The 21,002-nt window shown below is 34.6% G+C and overlaps 3 protein-coding genes across 6 annotated transcripts; 1 reads left to right on the plus strand and 2 right to left on the minus strand.

The window, feature by feature from the left end:
• The first annotated feature begins 1,027 nt into the window (after positions 1-1,027).
• On the plus strand, positions 1,028-8,066 carry LOC141677338 (mitogen-activated protein kinase 15-like). 4 transcript variants are annotated; one of them, XM_074483237.1, is made up of 10 exons: positions 1,028-1,646; positions 2,593-3,001; positions 3,092-3,219; positions 3,345-3,404; positions 3,550-3,699; positions 3,827-3,982; positions 4,066-4,277; positions 6,400-6,501; positions 6,624-6,894; positions 7,257-7,396. In XM_074483237.1, the coding sequence occupies exons 1-9, from the start codon at positions 1,623-1,625 to the stop codon at positions 6,856-6,858; spliced, it is 1,476 nt and encodes a 491-aa protein (XP_074339338.1). In that variant the 5' UTR covers positions 1,028-1,622; the 3' UTR covers positions 6,859-6,894; positions 7,257-7,396. The 4 variants fall into 4 exon arrangements, with proteins under 4 accessions (XP_074339338.1, XP_074339347.1, XP_074339325.1 ...); XM_074483246.1 differs by lacking the exon at positions 7,257-7,396 and adding an exon at positions 6,967-7,241; XM_074483224.1 differs by having other exon boundaries at positions 1,030-1,646; positions 6,624-6,784; positions 7,257-8,066.
• Positions 8,067-8,463: 397 nt separating this feature from the next.
• LOC141677361 (BTB/POZ and MATH domain-containing protein 2-like) lies at positions 8,464-14,639 on the minus strand. Its single transcript, XM_074483257.1, has 4 exons — positions 14,027-14,639; positions 12,266-12,614; positions 9,732-10,008; positions 8,464-8,955 (listed from the first exon to the last, which is right to left on the minus strand). The coding sequence occupies exons 1-4, from the start codon at positions 14,386-14,388 to the stop codon at positions 8,774-8,776; spliced, it is 1,170 nt and encodes a 389-aa protein (XP_074339358.1). The 5' UTR covers positions 14,389-14,639; the 3' UTR covers positions 8,464-8,773.
• Positions 14,640-16,169: 1,530 nt separating this feature from the next.
• On the minus strand, positions 16,170-20,684 carry LOC141723973 (elongation factor Tu, mitochondrial). The gene is made up of 12 exons (XM_074525949.1): positions 20,489-20,684; positions 19,745-19,820; positions 19,431-19,523; positions 19,280-19,354; positions 18,873-18,977; positions 18,609-18,699; positions 18,277-18,482; positions 17,565-17,648; positions 17,367-17,432; positions 17,223-17,285; positions 16,877-17,117; positions 16,170-16,492 (listed from the first exon to the last, which is right to left on the minus strand). The coding sequence occupies exons 1-12, from the start codon at positions 20,578-20,580 to the stop codon at positions 16,422-16,424; spliced, it is 1,263 nt and encodes a 420-aa protein (XP_074382050.1). The 5' UTR covers positions 20,581-20,684; the 3' UTR covers positions 16,170-16,421.
• Positions 20,685-21,002: the final 318 nt, after the last annotated feature.

Consider the following 21,002-nt stretch of genomic DNA (forward strand, 5'->3'; position numbering starts at 1 on the left):
CTAAATAACCATTTTTAAATAACAATCACCCAAAATACCCACAAGAATTTGAAACTGTCCAAAATACCCACCAAATACTCCATTTTTAGTGGAGTATCATTGGAGTATCGACCAATATACTCCTTTGTTAGTGGAGTAACATATGAGATACTCTTTTGTCACTGGAGTATTATCTAAAATTTTATTTATTTTTTAAATATTTTTTTAAAGAAATTAAAAGTGATACTACACTAGGAAAGGAGTATAAGACTGATACTTCACTGACAGATGAATATCTGCCATGATACTCTCCTGACAAAGTATCATCCCGATACTCCATTGAAAGTGATGTATCATCATGATACTCCAGTATGAGTGGAGTATCTGGTAGGTATTTTGAGTACCTTTTTTTAGAATGGGTATTTTGAGTAAAAGAACATCTAAAAAGAGATATTTTGGTAATTTTTTCTTATACAGGTTATGGAGTTAGTTACTTCAATAATGATGACAATTTAACTAATTTAACAAATATTTTAGGTCAAAATTTTGAAATGCGATAAATAAATTCATAAAAACTTAAAATTTGACACAAACTATCCAAATTTCAAAGAAAGAATGCCAAAAATATATCAGTTTTCAGCTTCCGGTGCCCAAAATGTCCGTGTGCGCGAGTTCCGTCCTAAAAACCCACAGATTACACATTGCACACATGCGTATTCAGGCTTTTTAAGAAATGTAAAGAACACGCATTACAAGAATGCGTGTTTCTTTTTGAAATTAGTAAGAATACGCTAAAAATCAAAAAAGAAACACGCATTTTTGCAATGCGTGTTCTTTACAAATTTTAAAAAATCAGAATCCGCATATAAGCCATGCATATTCAGTGGGTATTTAGGGCGGAACTCCCCGCAAATCAGCATTTTGGACAAATTTTCCCAAATGATGGTTATTTTGGTTTACCCAATTCCAAACACCGCCTGAAACAAAAATTACAGCAATAATCCAATATTAATATAAAGACATAAAAAAAACAGTTTCATACATACATGTTCTTGTCTTCTCTCCACTTTAATTCCCAGCCTTTCACCTTAAAATACAAAAGCTCTTCAACCCAATTATTCACACACAAGCCACATACCACTTATTAATTTCAACCCACTTACATGAATTAACAGCTCACATTTTCATCCCCATCCAAATCTACACTTCTTGATTTTCTCAAAAATTAAATCTTTAAGGCCCATCTTCATTTTTAGTACTAATACACACAATCTTTGTATTTAAAGACTAAAGATCATCGAAATTTCAGATCTTTTTCTTAGTTGAACGGTGAAATTTAGGAAAAAGATCCCTCTTTTTTGTCAACTGTCACTATCTTATATTTGGGTTTTTGTTTATTTGTATGTATATGTTGGTTTTATTGTAAAAATCAGTTCTTGATCTATAAAGATTTGATTTTTATCATCTGGGTTGGTGTTAATTTGGGCTTAGTGGTCTTTAATCTTGTTTGTTTGAGTTCTTGATATAGAAAGATTTGATTTTTATCATCTGGGTTGGTGTTGATTTGCGCTTAGTGATCTTTAATCTTGTTTAATTGAGTTCTTGATTGTTGTTTTTGTGGAGATTTATGCTTTTGAAGAGATATGCAGCCTGGTCAGAGTAAAAAGGTAAATCTTTAGTGTTTTAAAGTTTGGGTTTAGTGTGTGTTTCTTTGTGTTTTGTTATGGTTGTAATTTGATGGGTTATTGGTTAATGTGTTGTTTGAGCAGTATGTTGGGTTTTTAGTTAGTATTGTAAAATGCTCGTGTTTGCAGAAACGGTGTGTTTGCTGATTTGTTGTTTGACTTTCGGGTTTTAAGTAGGATTGCATTAACTGTTTAGAGCAATTAGATTTGCCCTGGTTGTTGCAAGAATTTGTCAGTTTTAGACTTTAGTAGAGTTGGACTTTGTATAGATCTGGTTGTGATTTACTTAAGCTCGGCGTTAGTGTGGGATACTCACGGTGTTGGGATCCGTTTAAACAATAGGATGTTTGTACCCATGGAAACTGATAGTTCTGACATGCCAAGTCAAGTAAACTCATATTTTAGTGTATTAGGATGATGAATGTCTACTTGCTCAGACCCTGTGAATTGATATAGAGGTCGATTATGATTGATATTATGTCTGTACATAGTTTATAAGTGATTAGCTCATAAATTATCAGTGGTAAATAAATTGCCAGGGGGATTACATATACACAAATTAGTTTTTTCTTTTCTTTGGGGTGGCCATGGCCCCTGCCCCATTAACTATACTTCGACAGTGATATGTATGCTGTAATGCTTCGTTGATATTTATTTTCGTCTAGTTGAAGTTGGTACATGAAATGGGATTTTACCAATGAGTAGCAAAAATGTAGCATCTCCGTGGGACGTTTAGCTAGATAACATAAAAAAGTTATTAATTGTCACTCATAGTTCATTTTGTGTTCTCAACCATCACTTGTTATCGATTCAGCTGCTGCTTGATCAAAGTAAATTGCTGGAGTTTTGTTTACAATATTCATATATTTAGATATTTGAATACATCCATATTTTTTATAACATTAAATCTTGGGGCATGTTGTAGCAGGGATCTTCAGATGTAGATTTCTTCACAGAATATGGAGAGGGAAACAGGTATAAAATTGAGGAAGTAATTGGTAAAGGAAGTTACGGTGTTGTTTGCTCTGCATATGATACCCATCTCGGGGAGAAAGTTGCCATTAAGAAAATTAATGATATTTTCGAACATGTTTCTGATGCCACACGTATTCTTCGTGAGATTAAGCTACTTAGACTCCTACGGCATCCAGACATAGTGGAAATAAAACATATCTTATTGCCCCCTTCTAGAAGGGAATTTAAAGACATATATGTAGTTTTTGAACTAATGGAATCTGATTTACACCAAGTTATTAAAGCAAATGATGATCTGACACCGGAGCATTATCAGTTCTTCCTTTATCAGCTGCTTCGAGGCCTGAAGTACATACATACAGGTTATCTGCTGCTGCACTCTTGATTACCAACTTAAAAGTATTTTCTGTACTTGGTTAATTTGTTAGTACTGATCTTTATAAGATCTGCAGCAAATGTCTTTCATCGGGATTTGAAGCCTAAAAACATCTTGGCAAATGCTGATTGTAAATTAAAGATTTGTGACTTCGGACTTGCACGAGTAGCTTTCAGTGATACCCCTACCGCAATATTTTGGACAGTACGTTTGTAAAGAAATTGAAATTAGTCAGTTTTTATTTGGAGTCTCTGTATTAGAGATTTGATATATATAACTTAGTTTTCTCTCACACATTCAAATAATCATTTTCTTTATGATATGCCTAGGATTATGTTGCAACAAGATGGTACAGAGCTCCTGAATTGTGTGGATCCTTCTTCTCTAAGGTATTATAAACCACTTCTTTCACCTGTATGGTTCTGTAAACCAGAAATCGTAACACATTGTTATAAGATATTTCATATACATATAATGTTGTGATAGTGTTATTGGTGTGAACTTAACTCCTGGCTACTTTGTTGTTATATACAGTACACACCTGCAATAGACATCTGGAGCATTGGCTGTATATTTGCTGAACTCTTGACCGGAAAACCCCTCTTTCCAGGGAAAAATGTTGTCCATCAGTTGGACATTATGACTGATTTTCTAGGAACTCCATCTCCTGAAGCCATTGCTAGGGTAGGTCTATATTCTTAGATATGATTTGTACTTTCAGAAAAATGGGTTTTTAATTTTTATTATTCTATTCTCTTATTGCATGTTCCATAATGTTGTCCATGCTCAAATATCTGTCTCTTGTCTACAGATAAGAAACGAGAAAGCAAGGAGATACCTAAGCAGCATGAGGAGGAAGAGGCCTGTTCCTTTCTCCCAAAAGTTCCCAAATGCAGACCCCCTGGCTCTTCGTTTATTAGAAAGAATGCTTGCATTTGAACCCAGAGATAGACCTTCAGCTGAAGAGGTAAAACTAATCTAATTAGATTTCTTATGGTATATGATATTTATCAGTATTTTATGCAAGCATATGGTGTGTTGGCTGTCCAGGCTCTTTCAGATCCATATTTCAAGAACTTAGCTAAGGTTGAAAGAGAACCTGCTGCACAACCAGTTACGAAAATGGAATTTGAATTCGAAAGGAGGAGGATAACTAAGGAAGATGTACGAGAACTAATATACCGGGAGATTCTTGAATACCATCCGAAGATGTTGAAAGAGTTCTTGGAAGGTTCCGAGCCAACAGGCTTCATGTATCCAAGGTAATGTTATCTAGAGATAGATGCATGTTATACAACATTATTAAATCATTTTCTTTTGAGTTCACTTGCTTTAGTTTTTGTAATACAACTTCCTTCCTAAGAAATCTTTTCATCATAATAAAAATGCTCATTCGCCATATGGGCATGCACCAAAGAGAAGTCTAGTGATTAGTGGCTTTCTTTTATAATATGTGATAGATGGATGTCTGTCTTTTATATTGTGATAGATTGATGATGTTCATATTTTTAAAACTTGTTTCTGAGCAGGAGCTGGGATAAAGTCTCTGAAATAATAGTTTTATACTTATCAAAAAAAAAGTAATCTCCCATTAGTTATGTGATTGTCAAGTACCCTCACACATATTTCTCACCCTGAATAAAGCAAACCAAACCAGACCAAATATTACCCTATCTGTCCCACTCGGAGTAGGATCTTGAACGTGAGATGTACCCTGACCTCAACCCTACTTCTATCATATTAGTAAAGAGGGTGGGTGTTTCCATGAATGCCCCTCTGGTTGTCAGTTGTACTTGTCACAAAAATCAACTGTCCAAATTGTTGTAAAGAGATATGCACCTGAAGATTGAATGCGCTATCGTTGACATCTAAGATTGAATAAATGCTAGACTATCAAAGTTACGCATATTGTGATTTGTGGTAAAAATGAAACTTAGAATGCTCAATCTCAAACTTCCACTTTTATGGAGATTGTACTTTTAAACTATGTTACTCGGACTCGGCTATAAGGATCCGACATGGATACATGTCCAAATGTCAGACTCGGCAACATTTTGAAATATGTACATGTTTTTGGCTTGAAATAAGTGTCCAAGTCCGAGTACCCATGGCCGAGTGTCGAGTGTCCGACACGGGTACTCCAAGATAAAATGAAGAGTCCGAGTAACATAGCTTTTAAAATCTCTGGCTATTTCCCAACTGCAGATGCTTATTGAGTTAGTTATATGTTATAGTCATAGAATGCAAGTTACCACACTGAGAACATTTGTAAGTTGTTTGTGCCCTCTGATGATTATGCCTGCAGATATTAAACCAAACTAAATCAAAATTTTACCGTGGTGCAAATTCCTTCATAAAGTCATAATATTGGAGGTGTAAAATGGCTGTAACATCTGCTGAGGGCATAAATATTTGTTACTTGTTAGATTTTACTTGTTACTTGGAAGTATGTTATGTGCACTCTGAATATTTTTCGTTTTAGTTCGAGATATAGAGGTGCTACATCTTTCTCCCTTTATTAGTACATGTCCCTATAACCAACAGTTTAAATCACCAAGGATGAAAATGATTGATGGATGTTTCTTGGGGTACTTACCATTTGTGTACAGGGTCTAAAGACCTAGATATGTTACATCTTCCAACACCTAGAGCCTGTTTGGCTATACTCAAAAAAATTACTTATGACTTAAAGATACTCGAAAGTCAAAACTGAAAGTTTTAAATTAGTATATTTTGGGTATTTTTATTGTTTTATATAGTAACTTTTAAGTTATTACATATATAAAAATAGAAGATTAAAAAGGCTCTGAGGCTGACCTCAGGAAAATTAGCTGAATTTAGAGTTTCTTCTAGGATATAAAGTGATGGAATTTTTGTGAATATGTAAATAATTCTGTTTTTACAATTATGCCCTCGTGTATATTAATGGGAAATCTTTGTGAGTTGTGACCTCAGATAGCCACCCCGTGGATGACGTCTAAAATATGATTCCCAATATAAAAATTAAATTTAAAACTAGAACATGTGAGTAATGATATTAACTATTACTCACTGGTAAATTTAAAAGTAGAACATGTGAGTATCAAATAATATTACAAATATAATAAGCCGACCAAAAGTGCCTCATACTAACTTCTAACTCTTACGCTGTTTTTTTGACTCTTTTATGTCATTTTTAATTTATTACACAAACACACATGTTTCAAGTTAGAAGTCAAAAATCACTTTAAGCCCCTGTTTAATTTACCTGAACAGCCTCCCAAGTGAAGGCTCTGTTTTTTTTAATATCTAAAGTAGGTTGTAACCTATATTACAACTCCCAGAAATACCTATTTTCTCCAAAGTAGAAGAGTAGTTAATAGTTGTTTTCGTCCGTATGTGCAGTGCTGTTGACCAATTCAAGAAGCAATTTGCTTATCTCGAGGAGCATTATGGAAAGGGTGGTACTGTTGTGCCACCTGAAAGGCAGCATGCGTCATTGCCTAGGTACCCTAAATTCTACAGCTCAATATGCTTTTCTTCTTTCTTATTGCTTCCTATTTCTCACTGCCCGCCCATTAGAAATATTGTTTTTCCATATTTATATGCTGATAGATGCTTTGTTGCAGGCAACGTATGCAATATTCAAATGATTCAGTGCATAATGTTGCTGAAGTAACAAGTGATCTTTCTAAGTGTTGCATCAAAGATGGTGAGAGGTCACATACGGACAAGACGTCTAGCATCCCAGTAACAAGACCACCAATTCAAGTGCCTCAAAATATTCAAGGTGTCAATTGTTTAGCTGCTTCTTTATCTCATGTCGGCATTTCATCGGCCTGTGGCTGTTCAAATCTATGCTAATAACGTGTGAATTGCTTTAAAACCCAGTCCTTTTCCGTAAGCTTTCCAGAGCTTTTTCTGCTTAACTCAAGTTCTCTAATTTTAAATATTAATCTTAATTTACAACAGACAGGTGTCAGTTGTGAGATCTGAGATTTTTCACACATTTCCTCAGAAGGGTGACATGAGAGCATTTAAATGGTTAAGATCTGATCAGAGGCTGCCAGGATGCTAAATTCTAAAACATATTAAATTGAATACCACTCTCCTACCATGTTATATTATATATAATTTTGATCAAATTATGATGCTTAAATGATATACATTACATCATACAATTTTCACTGTAGCCATTTGCATAATACAGTATTGACAATGATCACATCATTAATTCATTATATTAAATGTTTTTTCTACAGCAGGAGCTGCTGCAAGGCCTGGGAAAGTTGTGGGTTCTGTCTTGCGATACACCAATTGCGGAGCTGCAGCTGCAGCCACAGAGTCTCTTGAACATCGACGAAGCGTTAGGAGTCCTGCTGTTCCCACTCAATATGCTGTTCCTAGCTCTTCTTACCCTAGAAGGAACCCAGGTTGTAAAAACGAAAAGGTGGAGGATACAATTGAAGGATCTAATGGTTTGCAGCCAAAACCTGCATTCACGGCAACAAGAAAAGTGGCTGCTGCCCAAGGTGTTCCTGGAAATCAGTGGTATTGACAAAAGCGGACTTTTCGTCCTGGTGGAAGGTGTTCGCTTTACGTCGCTACTCTTTGAAGGTGCGAATAAGCTACAACTGTAAGAAATCAGTCGCAGTAAATTGACTCCTGGAAAGTTACAGTACCCTGACCTAGAGAAGCAAGTGGTTGGAAAAGTCTAAAACGCATGATCGCATGATGTGTCTTGGTAATAACCCCGATATACCAATTCTGGCAACAATTGGTCTATGTGATTTAGATGGAAGACAGATTTGATATAATGTGGACTAAAACGATAACTTTAAAAATAGAAAAGGACATGGTATTTCAACATGTGCTAGCTTCACACGATTTGGCAAGATTGAAGCAAACTGTAGTAATTTGTCGTAACATAGAACTAATTAGATCGTCCGTTGTAGGCCATTCTGTGCTGCTAATTAATGATTCCAGCTAAACATTTGTTGTTTGCTTCCCATGTAAAATAATATTGCAATGTGTATCAAACTATCATTTATAAATAACTTGTTCTTTTTAGAGTTTAAACTATATTTTCCGGTCATCCGCGAAGTTCCTGCAACTATATTTTCCGGTTTAAACAAATAAATCAAAGATGTTGCTGCACAGAAAATGTGAAGTTCTACATTTATCCTCTATTGTCACAGCACATGTAGCTCGACTTTAAAATGATAATTGGTTAGTTAATAAAGATTGAAGTTGAAGTTATTTACCAAACTTTTTTGAAATATTACCGCCTCTCATAACTTGTGAAGCTAATGCAATGTTGTTTTTGCCAGAAAGCCACACATTAATTTGAATCCTAATTTCAATTTATTGGGAAGACGTAGTAGTCTTAAGTTGCACATCTGCTTTTGGGTAGGGAGCTGCAGAAGCTTCTAGAATTCGAGAAAAACAAGGTCGCAAGCTCTAGAAATTATGTTAACACACAAACTGTGCAAGCTTTTAGAGATTATGGTCATTAAACACACAAATTGTGCAACAAGTATCAACCAAACTATGTAACAAGTATCAATCAGAATCCCTTGATAAAGTAATGCAAGAAAAGATAATGATACGAAGGTAAAGAGACAACCCACAATACTACCATACCAGCTAGAGGTTCCGGCTGCAATTTTATGGCATATACATGATTGATAAGCTTGTTATACGATTCAAAAAAGAATAGGTTCTAGAAATTGCAATAGTTGCTGGATAACAGATGTGGGCTGATTTGATCCTTATTTGTTCAGTATGTTCTCGGCTTCACTCGCCTACAACTCATATCAGCACCATCTAGGGAAGCTTCAGTACCATGACCATAAGAGGCAACAGAATGTTCACTGACCCTTGCTACACAAAGCAACAGCTCGGAGATGACAGAGGGGCAACTCTGTTTTAAATAATCAAATCCATCTGTTTGCATTACAGCTGAAATCAAGCAAAATAACAGTTTCTCCTTTAGCATGTCACAAGTCTACATGTAATAAGACAACTCAAAAGACATGATTAACTAGAAAGCAGAAACTTAACATATAAATTATTTTATTGATGATATTTTTTAAAGAGCAATCAGGCGGAGTAAAACTCATATGTTGTGTTTGGATGGGGGAGAATGAAATGAAAAACTGCAAGTAAAATTATAAAAGAAACAAAGAATGTTTAGGAGAAAGAGTGAAAAAATGATGATGTGCAAATTTCTATGATGAGATACATATAAAATGAGTAGGCTGGACTTTGCAGAATGGAGCATTTATCTTCATATTGGCGCGAAAAATCATTAGCAATGGAATGGAGGAAGGAATGAAATTTATATATGTTTACGCAAAAAGCAAAAATATAATTCCATCCCCTTCAACTAAACAGAATATAGAATACGAAGAGCAACAGTAGAGGGGTCCCAATATGGTGCTGTAAATAAAACCACAGATTATACTTAAACTACCGAAAAGCTGACAGGCCAGCCAATGCATATAAGAGCACAACATGTTTCATGTATATTTTTGGTTTATTTTTTCGCACGGAATTGGTCCATGTGCATCCATCGTTAATATTTAGCATCATGTCCTTTCGCATTTTCCTAAAAACATATAAGTATAATCTCTTCCATCCCAAGGGACCCAGACAATGTCAAGGTTAATAAAACAACAGAGAAACGTCTTTCCCATTATGCCAGACTTTTAAACCAATAAGACTTGAAATCTCACCTTTCAGATTCTTAGGAAGGGCAATAAATTTGAGACACAGAGACTTTAGCTGGATACAATGATGCTGATCTGCCAAAGCTAAAGTCGTGGCTACAGTATTAATGGCAACATTGTCACAAAGCTTAGCCTCGCAGAGTGATTTAAGCCTCACAACCCCATACCTGTCTGCTGCTGCTAGCAGATGCTGAGACATCAGAGAAGAAGCCCATTTGGAACTTACATCACCGGGATCTTCCAGGTCAGGCAGAGAATCCCAGTATATGAAATGGAGTAATGCCTGCCAAATCATAATATTAGTAACACAAACAGCAGGTCAAAGAATCTCAATTATGCTGTCCAGCATGGTACATAATTAATGTCAAAATGGAAAAACTATTTCATGCAAGCATGTAACACTACAATGATCTGACTAGAATCTCTTAATCAGTGAAATACAAGGGAAAGGGAAGGGAAGAACTGTATTAGTCATAAAACTCAGTTCAGGTTAGGATAAACTCACAGTCCTGGCTGTTTACTTTATATTAGTAACACAAAATGTAAGACAAAAGGAATTAATACACGAAACACAATTTTAAAAATATTACTACTATTTAATGCTGTGTACATTATAAATCACCTGGAACATCTGGAAGTATAAATGTTTGATCACAAATTCACAATGTCATATTACACAGGTTACCTAATGCATTTTTAAGTAATATAGTGACATGGTATTACATACATCAACTATTTGTAATATCTTATTTTAACGTTCCATTGGCCAAAAATAGACCCATTAATGAAATAAAATTATGTACAGATGAGATATTCAAGATATAGCGAATAACTTCATACACTTGGTTGATTATAACCAAATCAGCAACCAAAACATGAAAAAAAGAGAGTATATTTTGAACTCAAGTCTTGCCAGTGTTGCTAAGAGCGCGATTAGTTGCGCAATTAATGGCGCTTCGCGCTCAGACGCAAGGCGTGCGATTTGAAAATGTGCGATTTAGCGTGATTCTGAAATCGCCCAAAAGGCGCTCGTGAAGCGCAAAAAGGCGCTCGTGAAAAAAGGCGCTCATAACAAGTAAAAAACAGTAACACTCTAAAAAGAAGGGTTAACTAAAAAAAACAACCCTGAAGTGTTTCACAGAACAATCAGCCTCCATAAAAGGTCTCTCAATGGTCACTAAACTCATCCATCTAAATTCAAATATACATGAAGATCCAATCGAACTAAAAATGCTACTCAGTAGAAAGCAATATAATAACTAAGAACAAGGGACCTGTATTTGCTTGCTGAATACAGTATAATATATACGAGTGATCATGTGAATTAACTTTGAAGTACAGAGATGTAAACTTAATCAACGTGTACTTAATGTACAACTTTACTCGTCCTGTCGTACATACTATATAAAACATAAATTTAATATAGAAGACTATTAAATTAGACAATGCTGGTCCCTTAATTTCCTTAGTTCCTTGGTTATTAAATTAATATTGTTAAGTACTGTGTTTAATTGAGCTAGATATTTATGCATAATTAAACATAGTGATTGTTTATGTATAAGCCCTAACCATTCATCGAATAATTCAACTAGAACATTAATAACTCTTTGTGGGTTTATATTTTTGTATAAAATCATTGTCATTTTATCTAATTAATGAATGTCAGGACATGACCAGTTGACTTGGTTTAGTTATAGCCTATGGATGTATTGCTGTACTATTATCTTTTGTTAAAAAGACCTTTGTAGCTTTGTTGAACAACTTTTATTAATTATATTTTTTTGGTAAGAATGTGTTAAAACAATGTCATGTTTGTTATTCGGAATTTAAATTCTATAGGCCATTTAAACAAAAGTATACTTCGAGATTGTGGACAACGAATTTCCTTAATGAACCAGGCTTGATTTATTTTTTCAACTCGAACCAAACTCGTGTTCAGCAATTTTAAAATGAGCCAAACACGATTAGATCAGAACTCTACTGGGGCAACACTCTTTTTTTCCAAGGAAAATTACCATACACATCACGAGAACTTACAACTCCCTCTACCTAATTATTATCTTTCCATTCATTTTCCCCTTTCAAAACTCACAAACACATTTACGAATGGTAACTAAAAACAATGATCGTCTCCTACACAGAGGAATTACATGAGATTTTGACATGAATATATACATGTACTGATATATTTGTCAATTACAGAGACCTAAATTTGTATAACCTGTAGTAATTAAGCATTACAAGGAAAAAAGGAATATTAGAACACCTATACAATTTAATTTTGGAAAGGACACTTAATTTCTACAATCTTGAATATAAAAATCAGTTCTCCTGTCCGTACATAATTCTCCTGTCGGAATCCACTTAAACCCTGTCCCACCATAAGTAGACAAATTTTCAAAATACATTAAATTTCAAGTTGATCCCAAAATCATGATTACGACCAGGAAAACAGTTTTTATTGACAATCGGCTATTAGACAGCACATAAAGCGACATTACGTATTTCATTCTCATCCTAAAACATAAATTTTTACTAACCTTAAAAACTGAAGCTTCCATTTCCTCGATTTTTATGCATTCTGTGTCTCTGTCTTTCATTGGACCAAAAAGTTGAGCCTTGAAAACAGGAGAACGTGCAGCAAGAACCAGCTTGTGAGCTGCAAAAAATTCCCCATCAACCTCAATATTCAAGTCAGCTCCATCTCCATTTTCTAAGAGCTGCCCGAAATGCTGACCAATATCCGATGGTGGTGCTGATATAGAGTAAATCTTGGGACCCTCTGTATGTGATTTAACAACCCCAACAGTACATTTAACCAAGAGGCAATCATCCTTAAGGTAATCCGATGTTTCCAGAGCAGTTCTTTTAAGGAAACGTTTGTAGCCCCTGCACAATGTAGAAAAGTAAGATAAGGTAATGAAACCCTTTGATGACAAGTTTTTCGTCAATGGATCCTAGTTAAACTGTATATACAATGCTTTGGAAAATGAGGGATTAGTATAACTGAATAATGGACATCATGCACCAAACGCCAATAGCCTATTCTATAAATTGACAAATTAAGTCACAGTGAGGATCTAGACAGATGCTGGGAAAAAAAACTAGAATTGTAAGTTTTACCAAATTTTGGACTAAAACAAAATAAAACTAAACCAACTTAACCTGTTACCTATATAGACACTTCTTACCTGTCTTTCATTAAAAGATACCTATTCATGTTAATTACTGAGTAACAAACAAATCCAGAAGTATGACAATTTCTAAACCAAAATGCCCATCATCACACAAAACTACTCAATTCAAATCCTCCCCTCCAAAACAATAACATGCACAAAGTACAGCGCCAAAGCACATACATATACACTTGATACTTCTACAAGTAGCAAATCCAGCTAATATACAGCAAAACAAAAACCAAACCAACACAAAAACACACTCAAAACCAGTCAAGCTTACGAGTTTACAAACACAAAAATCACTCAAAACTAGTCAAGGTTACGAATTAACAAATTTAAATAATTCACACAACATTTGATCCTAGCAAAAAAACTTCCAAATTTACGAATATAACAAACAAAATCCACACTAAATTCATTCAACACTAGTAAAGCTTCCAAATTTACGAATATAACAAACACAACACGCACAAAATTTCATTCAACACTAGGAAAGCATCCAAAATTACGAATATAACAAACTCTGAACACAATGTTTACTTCTACAAGTACCAAATCCAGCCAATATACAGTAAAACAGAAACTAAATCAACACAAACATACACTTAAAACTAGTAAAGCTTACACAATACATTTAACAAACACAACAACGACACAAAATTCATTCTATACTATTCAACATTAGGGATTCACAGATTTAATAAATCATAAAAACATTCGAAACCAGTTAAACTTCCATATTTACATATATAATAAACACAATACGCAAAAAAACACATTAAAAACTAGTCAAGCTTAAGAATTTAAAATTTTCACAAACCCAACGATCACTCAAAATTCTCTCAAAACTAAAACTAGTCAAGATTATGAATTTACAAATTCAAATAAATCACAAAAAACATTCCAAAATAGTAAAATATCCAAATTCACAAATATAACAAAAACAATACCAACAAAATTTCATACAACACTAGTAAAGCTTCCAAATTTACGAATATAACAAACACAATTCACACAATATTTCATTTAAACTACCAAAGCATCCGAATTTACAAATTCAAAAAACACAAATCGCAAAATTCATCATAAAAACCAAAAAAGCTTCGGAATTTAGAATTATACCACATACTACCGCGATACTTAAGCGTATACGGACCACTATCCAACACTCTCCCAAAATGCGAATGCACCTTATGTCTCTCTTTACCACTCTGATCAACCAAACTCAGCTCAAACAACGCCCTAACATCGGTTCCTTCACTCGCTAACGCGATAAACAACGAGACGTAATTGGCATTATCCTCAGTGCTTTTTCCGTCCGGGTAAAAGTAAATTGCCCAGCAATGGCCACCGATCATGAAGGTGTCGGAGGCAATGTACCTTCCGATTCCCAGTCCTTTCGATAACGAGTAGCCGGTGATCTTGAATTCGTGAGAGGCGTTGGTGGTGGAGGTGAGCGAGGTTGAGATTTTGGATGTGGACATGGTTAGAGTTAGGGTTTGGGTCGAATTGGGGGTTTAGGGTTTTGAGAGAGAGAGATGAATTAGATAATTGGAGAGAGAGATGAATTAGATAATTGGAGAGAGAGAGAGAGATGAAGAGAGAGAGAGAGAGAGATGAATTTGATAATGAGAGAGAGGGAGAGAGAGAGAGGGAGAGAGAGAGATTTGATAATGGGAGAGAGACTGTTGTTGGTTCCAACGGTAGGGTTGACTGTTTTACAGCATCGCCTGTGTAAAAAGTTTGCCTTGGTTGCGGAAAAATCTGCTTAAAATTAAGATCTCGTAAAATTCAATCGATATTATTAATTCGTTCAAATCTGAGTTAAATATACTCTCGTAATCCGTTAACAAAAATTCATATACGGTCCTTTTTAGAGGTTTATACTGGTGTGTCCCTGCCAGCATAAACACTAAAATTTATAAATTTGAAAACTATTAAAGAGTATAATATCCGTAATATTAAAAAGTATAAAATAATATTTATTTAATATGATATCAGAACTTGGTACACTAAAATTTATAAATTTGAAAACTATTAAAGAGTATAATATCCGCACTATTAAAGAGTATAAGATCATATTTCCTTAACATTTGTTGAGGGGGAATGTTGAAGAGTATAAGATCATATTCAGGCAACAACAAATATAACCAATATCAATATTAATATACCAACAATTAATATTAAATTAAATAAATAGGGTGGGAGGATTCGAACTCGAATCCCTTCCTAAACCAAACTCTGATACCATGTTAAGTAACCGGTTTATCTAAAATTTTAAGGTGATAGATGAACATACGAACAAGATCCTATATTTTTCAACAGACACATCATAAAAAAACCGTTTTTTTTTAATTATTGAGCTACCCATGTCATATATTGTATTTAATTTATTATAATTTGAATTGAATATAATCTCGTAAAAAATCAACTAGCAGGCTATTATAATTTGAAAGTCACGAATATCACCATATGTCATTTTTGTGTAAATAATATATGCATTGTTTTATAGTTTTGATGAATTGTATATTTTCTTAATATAAAATTATAATAATCAAATATTTTTCTTTTACAATAGCTCAAGTGGTTAAGGGTTTATCCTTTGTCGGCCCATGTCCTGGGTTCGATCCTCGTTCATCCCGAGAATTTCTGAGAACAAATACTCATTTATAAGGTTATAAACCATATTTGTCAAAAAAAAACATGTAACCTAACAATATGAATATTGGTTGATTTGTCGCAGTCGAGAGATGTTCAAGAACAGGAGATCACGCATTCAGAAACACACACTTATATGTACCAGGTCCTATGAAAGCTTCTCTTTTACACACCGAAAGAAGCTTCCTTGAGCCCTGGTGCATCTGCAATCTGATGACATTTCGAAAAAATGAAGACTAGACTATGGTTTTTCGAAACCAGATTTCCTCACGTTAATGAATTCGGGAACAAATGAGATGGACAGGGTTAGGGTAACAGAGATTAGAGGCCACATCTGAGCTCGAGAACTTCGAAAAGTTCTCTGATACAGTTTGCCGTTATGCCTAGATAACCATAGCCTCAGAGCACACAATTGACTGAATATTCAGTGACAAATGCTTATATAAGGAAATTGCAGATGTACATCTTTTCATTTTCCAATACAATAGAGCAAAAGTATATATGTTGCATGATTGTGCTATCCTACAAGGATGTACATGCTAAACTACTCAGTTTTAGAAAACCACTAAACTTATCAACCATCACCTTATTCAGTTCCTTCAACATGTGAGAACTGTAAACCAGTCGACGACTTTATTCACAATCTAAAAACGGTTTTAAACATTCTTGTACAATTATCCGAGGAAATGTACTTGGTGCCATTTATTACAGACAAGCCTGCAACGACAAACATATTCCAAAAAGAAAGAAATGAATCTTCTCTAGTACTACTAGTAGAATAGCCAAAGCTTCGACTCAAAGAAGCACACCTAGTCATGATAATATGTCAATACTCACAAAGAGGACACTGTGTCAACATCTACTGGAGTACTTTTGAAACCACCCCTGCACCAACAGTTCTACCGCCTTCTCTTAGAGCAAATCTTTGTCCTGTTCAGCCTCAAAATAATTACAATCAATGAAAGGAAACAGCGTTTAATCTACAACAGCAATTATGCAACACAACCAGAATTTAATAGTGAGGTTTGTGCTTAAGCAAGAACTTATACGTTCATCTTTGTCTAGACATCTTAGGTGCAGCCATATAGTGGATACTTTAGAATACCATGCTACCACAGATAATACCACTTTTCGACGTGCATATCAAAATAGCTTATTCAGAGTGTGGGAAATATGTACCATATATATGTTCATCAAAAAATGCGTCAATAATTAATAATACTGATGAATAATGAGGTTGCTTATCATATAATGAGACAATAAGTTGTTATAAATAGTGCAAATGAATAAAGATAATTGTTATGTCCAACTAACCTATTTCAAGAGGTACGGGTGATATCAACTCAAAATTTGCAGTCACATTATCACCAGGCATCACCATCTTAACATTTTCAGGCAATTCCACTTTTCCAGTAACATCTGCGGTTCTCAAATAGAACTGAGGCCTATAATTTGAGAAAAATGAGGTATGGCGACCACCTTCATCTTTGGTGAGGACATAAATTTCTGCTTCAAACCGTTTAGATGTTTTTAAGGCGCCAGGTTTTGAGATCACCTGTATAGACAAAAAAATATACAATGCTGAGCCTTGAATGAGCCACTACATGTGCTTCTTGAACGGCCCACGGTAAGTGTTAACATATAAACAATCACATCTCACCTGTCCACGCTGTACATCGTCGCGTTTTAAACCTCGCAGAAGAAGACCTACATTGTCACCAGCCTAAAAGAAAATAATTTTGTTATTAAAAGTTGGCCACTTCTGTAGAAACACTTCAGAATTTGTCTGAAAGTAGCATTTTACCTGTCCACTGTCCAAAATTTTCTTAAACATCTCAACACCAGTCACTGTAGTCTTAACTGGCCCTCCCTACAAACAATACAGACAAAATAATAAAATGGAAACCCTAACAAAATGAGAAGATCGAAGGGTTGGGGGAGGTTAAATTAGTTAATGCATGCTTCATGTACATTACACAAAATGCTAATTTTTCAAATATACCTGTTTCAGTCCCAGAATCTCAACCTCCTCTCCAACTTTGACTGTTCCCTGCTCAATACGCCCAGTGACAACAGTTCCGCGTCCCTTTTACATGTATAAAAAAGAGAGGCAGGGGCCAGCTAGGTTAATCATAATGCTAATAGCGTCACTTCAATCCAAATTTGAGCAATCAACATTATTGTAATTATCCACCCATATATGCATAACTATAGCAGAATCGATGACTGTACTTATTCAGTAATATTCCATTTCTGTAGACGCCACGCAATGAGCTTTAACACATGTGTTTGTATGAAGTATGAAGTTACAGGTATGATCACTCTAGTTGTCCTCTGTTGCGGTATATTCCAATTGGTGGCAACTTAAAAGCAGTCACCAGAGAAACAGTATGTTAGTTTAAGATTTAAGAAAAAAGGTCTTTACAGATTTCTCTTTAATTTCGTTAGTGTATTTATCTCACTAAATTCTGCATTTCCCAAAGATTTAGTTGTCCTGCCCTGACTGGGATTTATTTTTTAAGTGAGTTTGGATCATTTTCCTCTCACTTCTCCGGGCTATGCCTCGTGACTTTGTTGACTGATTATTTTCTTAAAAAATTATTTTAGCAAAAGAAAGATAAATACTTCTTTATGTACTTATTATACATAGATGGAAGCAAAACTCAAACTAAACATGCCTCTGTCGAAAAATGATAAGTAATATTTCCAAGTACCTGGATTGAAAATACATCTTCAACTGGCATTAAAAAAGGCTTATCAAGTTGCCGAACAGGATCAGTTATGTACTGGTCCACAGCTTCCATTAGTTTTAGGATTGCCTTTTTCCCAAGGTCTTCATTTGTTCCTTGTAAAGCAGACAAAGCCGAACCACGAACAATTGGAATTTCATCCCCAGGAAACTTATAGAAGTTTAGCAGATCTGCAACATTGTCCATGAGATTGTATGTTCATGTTGATTCATATAAGCAAAAACAGTACCAAAAAAATTGAACCTTGAACAGAATATACTACACGCTATAACAACCATTTTAAAACTTATGCATACCACGTAGTTCCATCTCGACAAGCTCTAGTAGCTCTGGGTCATCAACAGCATCAACCTTATTTAGAAAGCACACCAGAGATGGCACACCAACCTGAATCATCTCAAAAGTCAATAACAGCACATTTGACCATCACAAGATTTTATTTCTATGCTTCCACCAAATATAATTCGGAAGCTAGTAAAATACATGAGGTTATCTTTTCTCTTCAAAGCCTGAGCTTTGAAGACAAGCTAGCTATGAGCCAGTAATTAAAGGTTGCATACCTGTCGAGCAAGTAAAATATGTTCCTTTGTTTGAGGCATTGGCCCATCTGGAGCTGATACAACAAGAATACCCCCATCCATCTGTGCCGCACCAGTAATCATGTTCTGCAATTTTAGAACAAATGGCAGGTTCTTGAGAAGTTCAAAATGAAAATTTGAACAAACTAAAATGAACCAACACGAGGTATTGGAACCCGAAAGAAATGCAACCCAAGAAAATGCTGATGTTTAAAAAGAAAAACTAGATAACAGAATTCCCACTTTCTAGTTCTTAAATTCTTCAAAGCACCTAAACTTATTGGCTGGGATGAAAAATAAAATCTTCTCTAGCTTATAAAGAAAAATCCTCTCTGCATATTAATTGGTGAAGGGAGGCAACAACTTTGAAAAACGATTACAAAGCATACCTTCACATAATCCGCGTGCCCTGGGCAATCGACATGTGCATAGTGTCTCCTCTCTGTTTCATACTCCACATGGGCCTGATTTATCATAAGAGTAAGACAAGACATAAAGCGGTAAACCAAAAGAAAAACAGGGAAACAAATATATCGTAACTGTAGCTATAGTTATTCCCCTCTTCTTCTCTTCAGGAGCTTTATCAATCTCATCAAATGCAATAGCCTTAGCTTTCCCTTCTTCAGCAAGCACCTACATTCAAATATATGCAGAACATTGTTACTTTGTCATTTGTAGCTAATCACAATTGTACGCAATCCTCAAGAGTACAGAAAATGCCTAGTCTAAAAACACTAATGCTTCAGACAGTTGAGCTCAAGGTGGTATCACATAATCATATTCAACATACTTTAACAGGCATTACAAGACCAAATCAAATCGAGTGATTCATATACTGTAAACAATAACTCGACCTTTGTAATTGCAGCAGTAAGCGTAGTTTTTCCATGATCAACGTGGCCAATAGTACCGACATTGACATGAGGCTTCCTGGATCAAACAAAAAATTTGTGAGAAATGCACAAGAACAATTTACAGACAAAGAATAAAACACGGGATCTTTTGCAAAAAGACGATAATTTTTAACCTCGTAATTCATCACAAACAAGTTAATTTGTTGATCAAAATCTATATAATTACTAATAATAATAATATATCAGAATCAAACAATCAAACACTTTGGAAACAATATTCCCCAACAAAATTTTAGTTGAATTTCAAGTACAAGTAACTAAAACCTACATTCAATAAACAATAAAAGATAAATACATAAGTGAGATACAAGATTAAACACAAACACAAGAAATAAACCGAAAAACATAAATAATTATTAGTAATCAAACACAAGGAATAATAACATTTGATAAACAATAAAGATAAATACGTGACAAATGAGATACGAAATTAAACATAAGAAATGAACCTAAAAACAAACCCTAACCATACAACTATAATTAGAAATGTACAACAATAACATTTCGGATCTAAACTCATCGTAATTTCATTTCACATACAATCGAAATTAACCCTACTAACCAACATTCAATAAACAATCAGAACATACATAACTAAGACGTAAAAATACAAAATTAAACACATGCAGTAAACAAAAAAACCCTAATAAGACACACTATAAAATATTTATTTATTTCGTATACGTTCGTGCAAAGGTGGCCATGGATCGCCATAGGGTGGTCACGGCCGCAGCATTTCCATAGTAGTGGCGGCTTCTAATTAGAATCGATGCCATCTCGTAACAAAATATTTGACTTTTTCAGATATGTGTGTATGTAAATTATAAATAGAAGCTCATGCAGAAACTATAAGATATTTTACAAGGGTTTTAGTGAAGTGAGAGTCAGTATAATCACCGTCACGTTACATAAAAATAGTACTGAATTACGAGCTTATCTGTTAGGATTCAATATTTCCACCGACTTCAAAAATTAAACAAAGCCCAGTACTTAATTGTGTTTTAAATTAAACAAAGCCCAAATACATGTTTTTTTTGTGATTTTAAGTAAAAGCTTACGAGTACATGTCAACATTATATATCTTGATATTTTAGGGTCAAAGGGGTCCTGACCCATAGCACCAAGGGGTACAAAAAATTTTAGTTTCATTTTTATTTCGTACTAGCTTAGAACTCGTGCGACATGGGTTCCGTTAATA

Source organism: Apium graveolens, chromosome 1 (assembly GCF_009905375.1).
Source record: "Apium graveolens cultivar Ventura chromosome 1, ASM990537v1, whole genome shotgun sequence".
Taxonomy (NCBI): Eukaryota; Viridiplantae; Streptophyta; class Magnoliopsida; order Apiales; family Apiaceae; genus Apium; species Apium graveolens.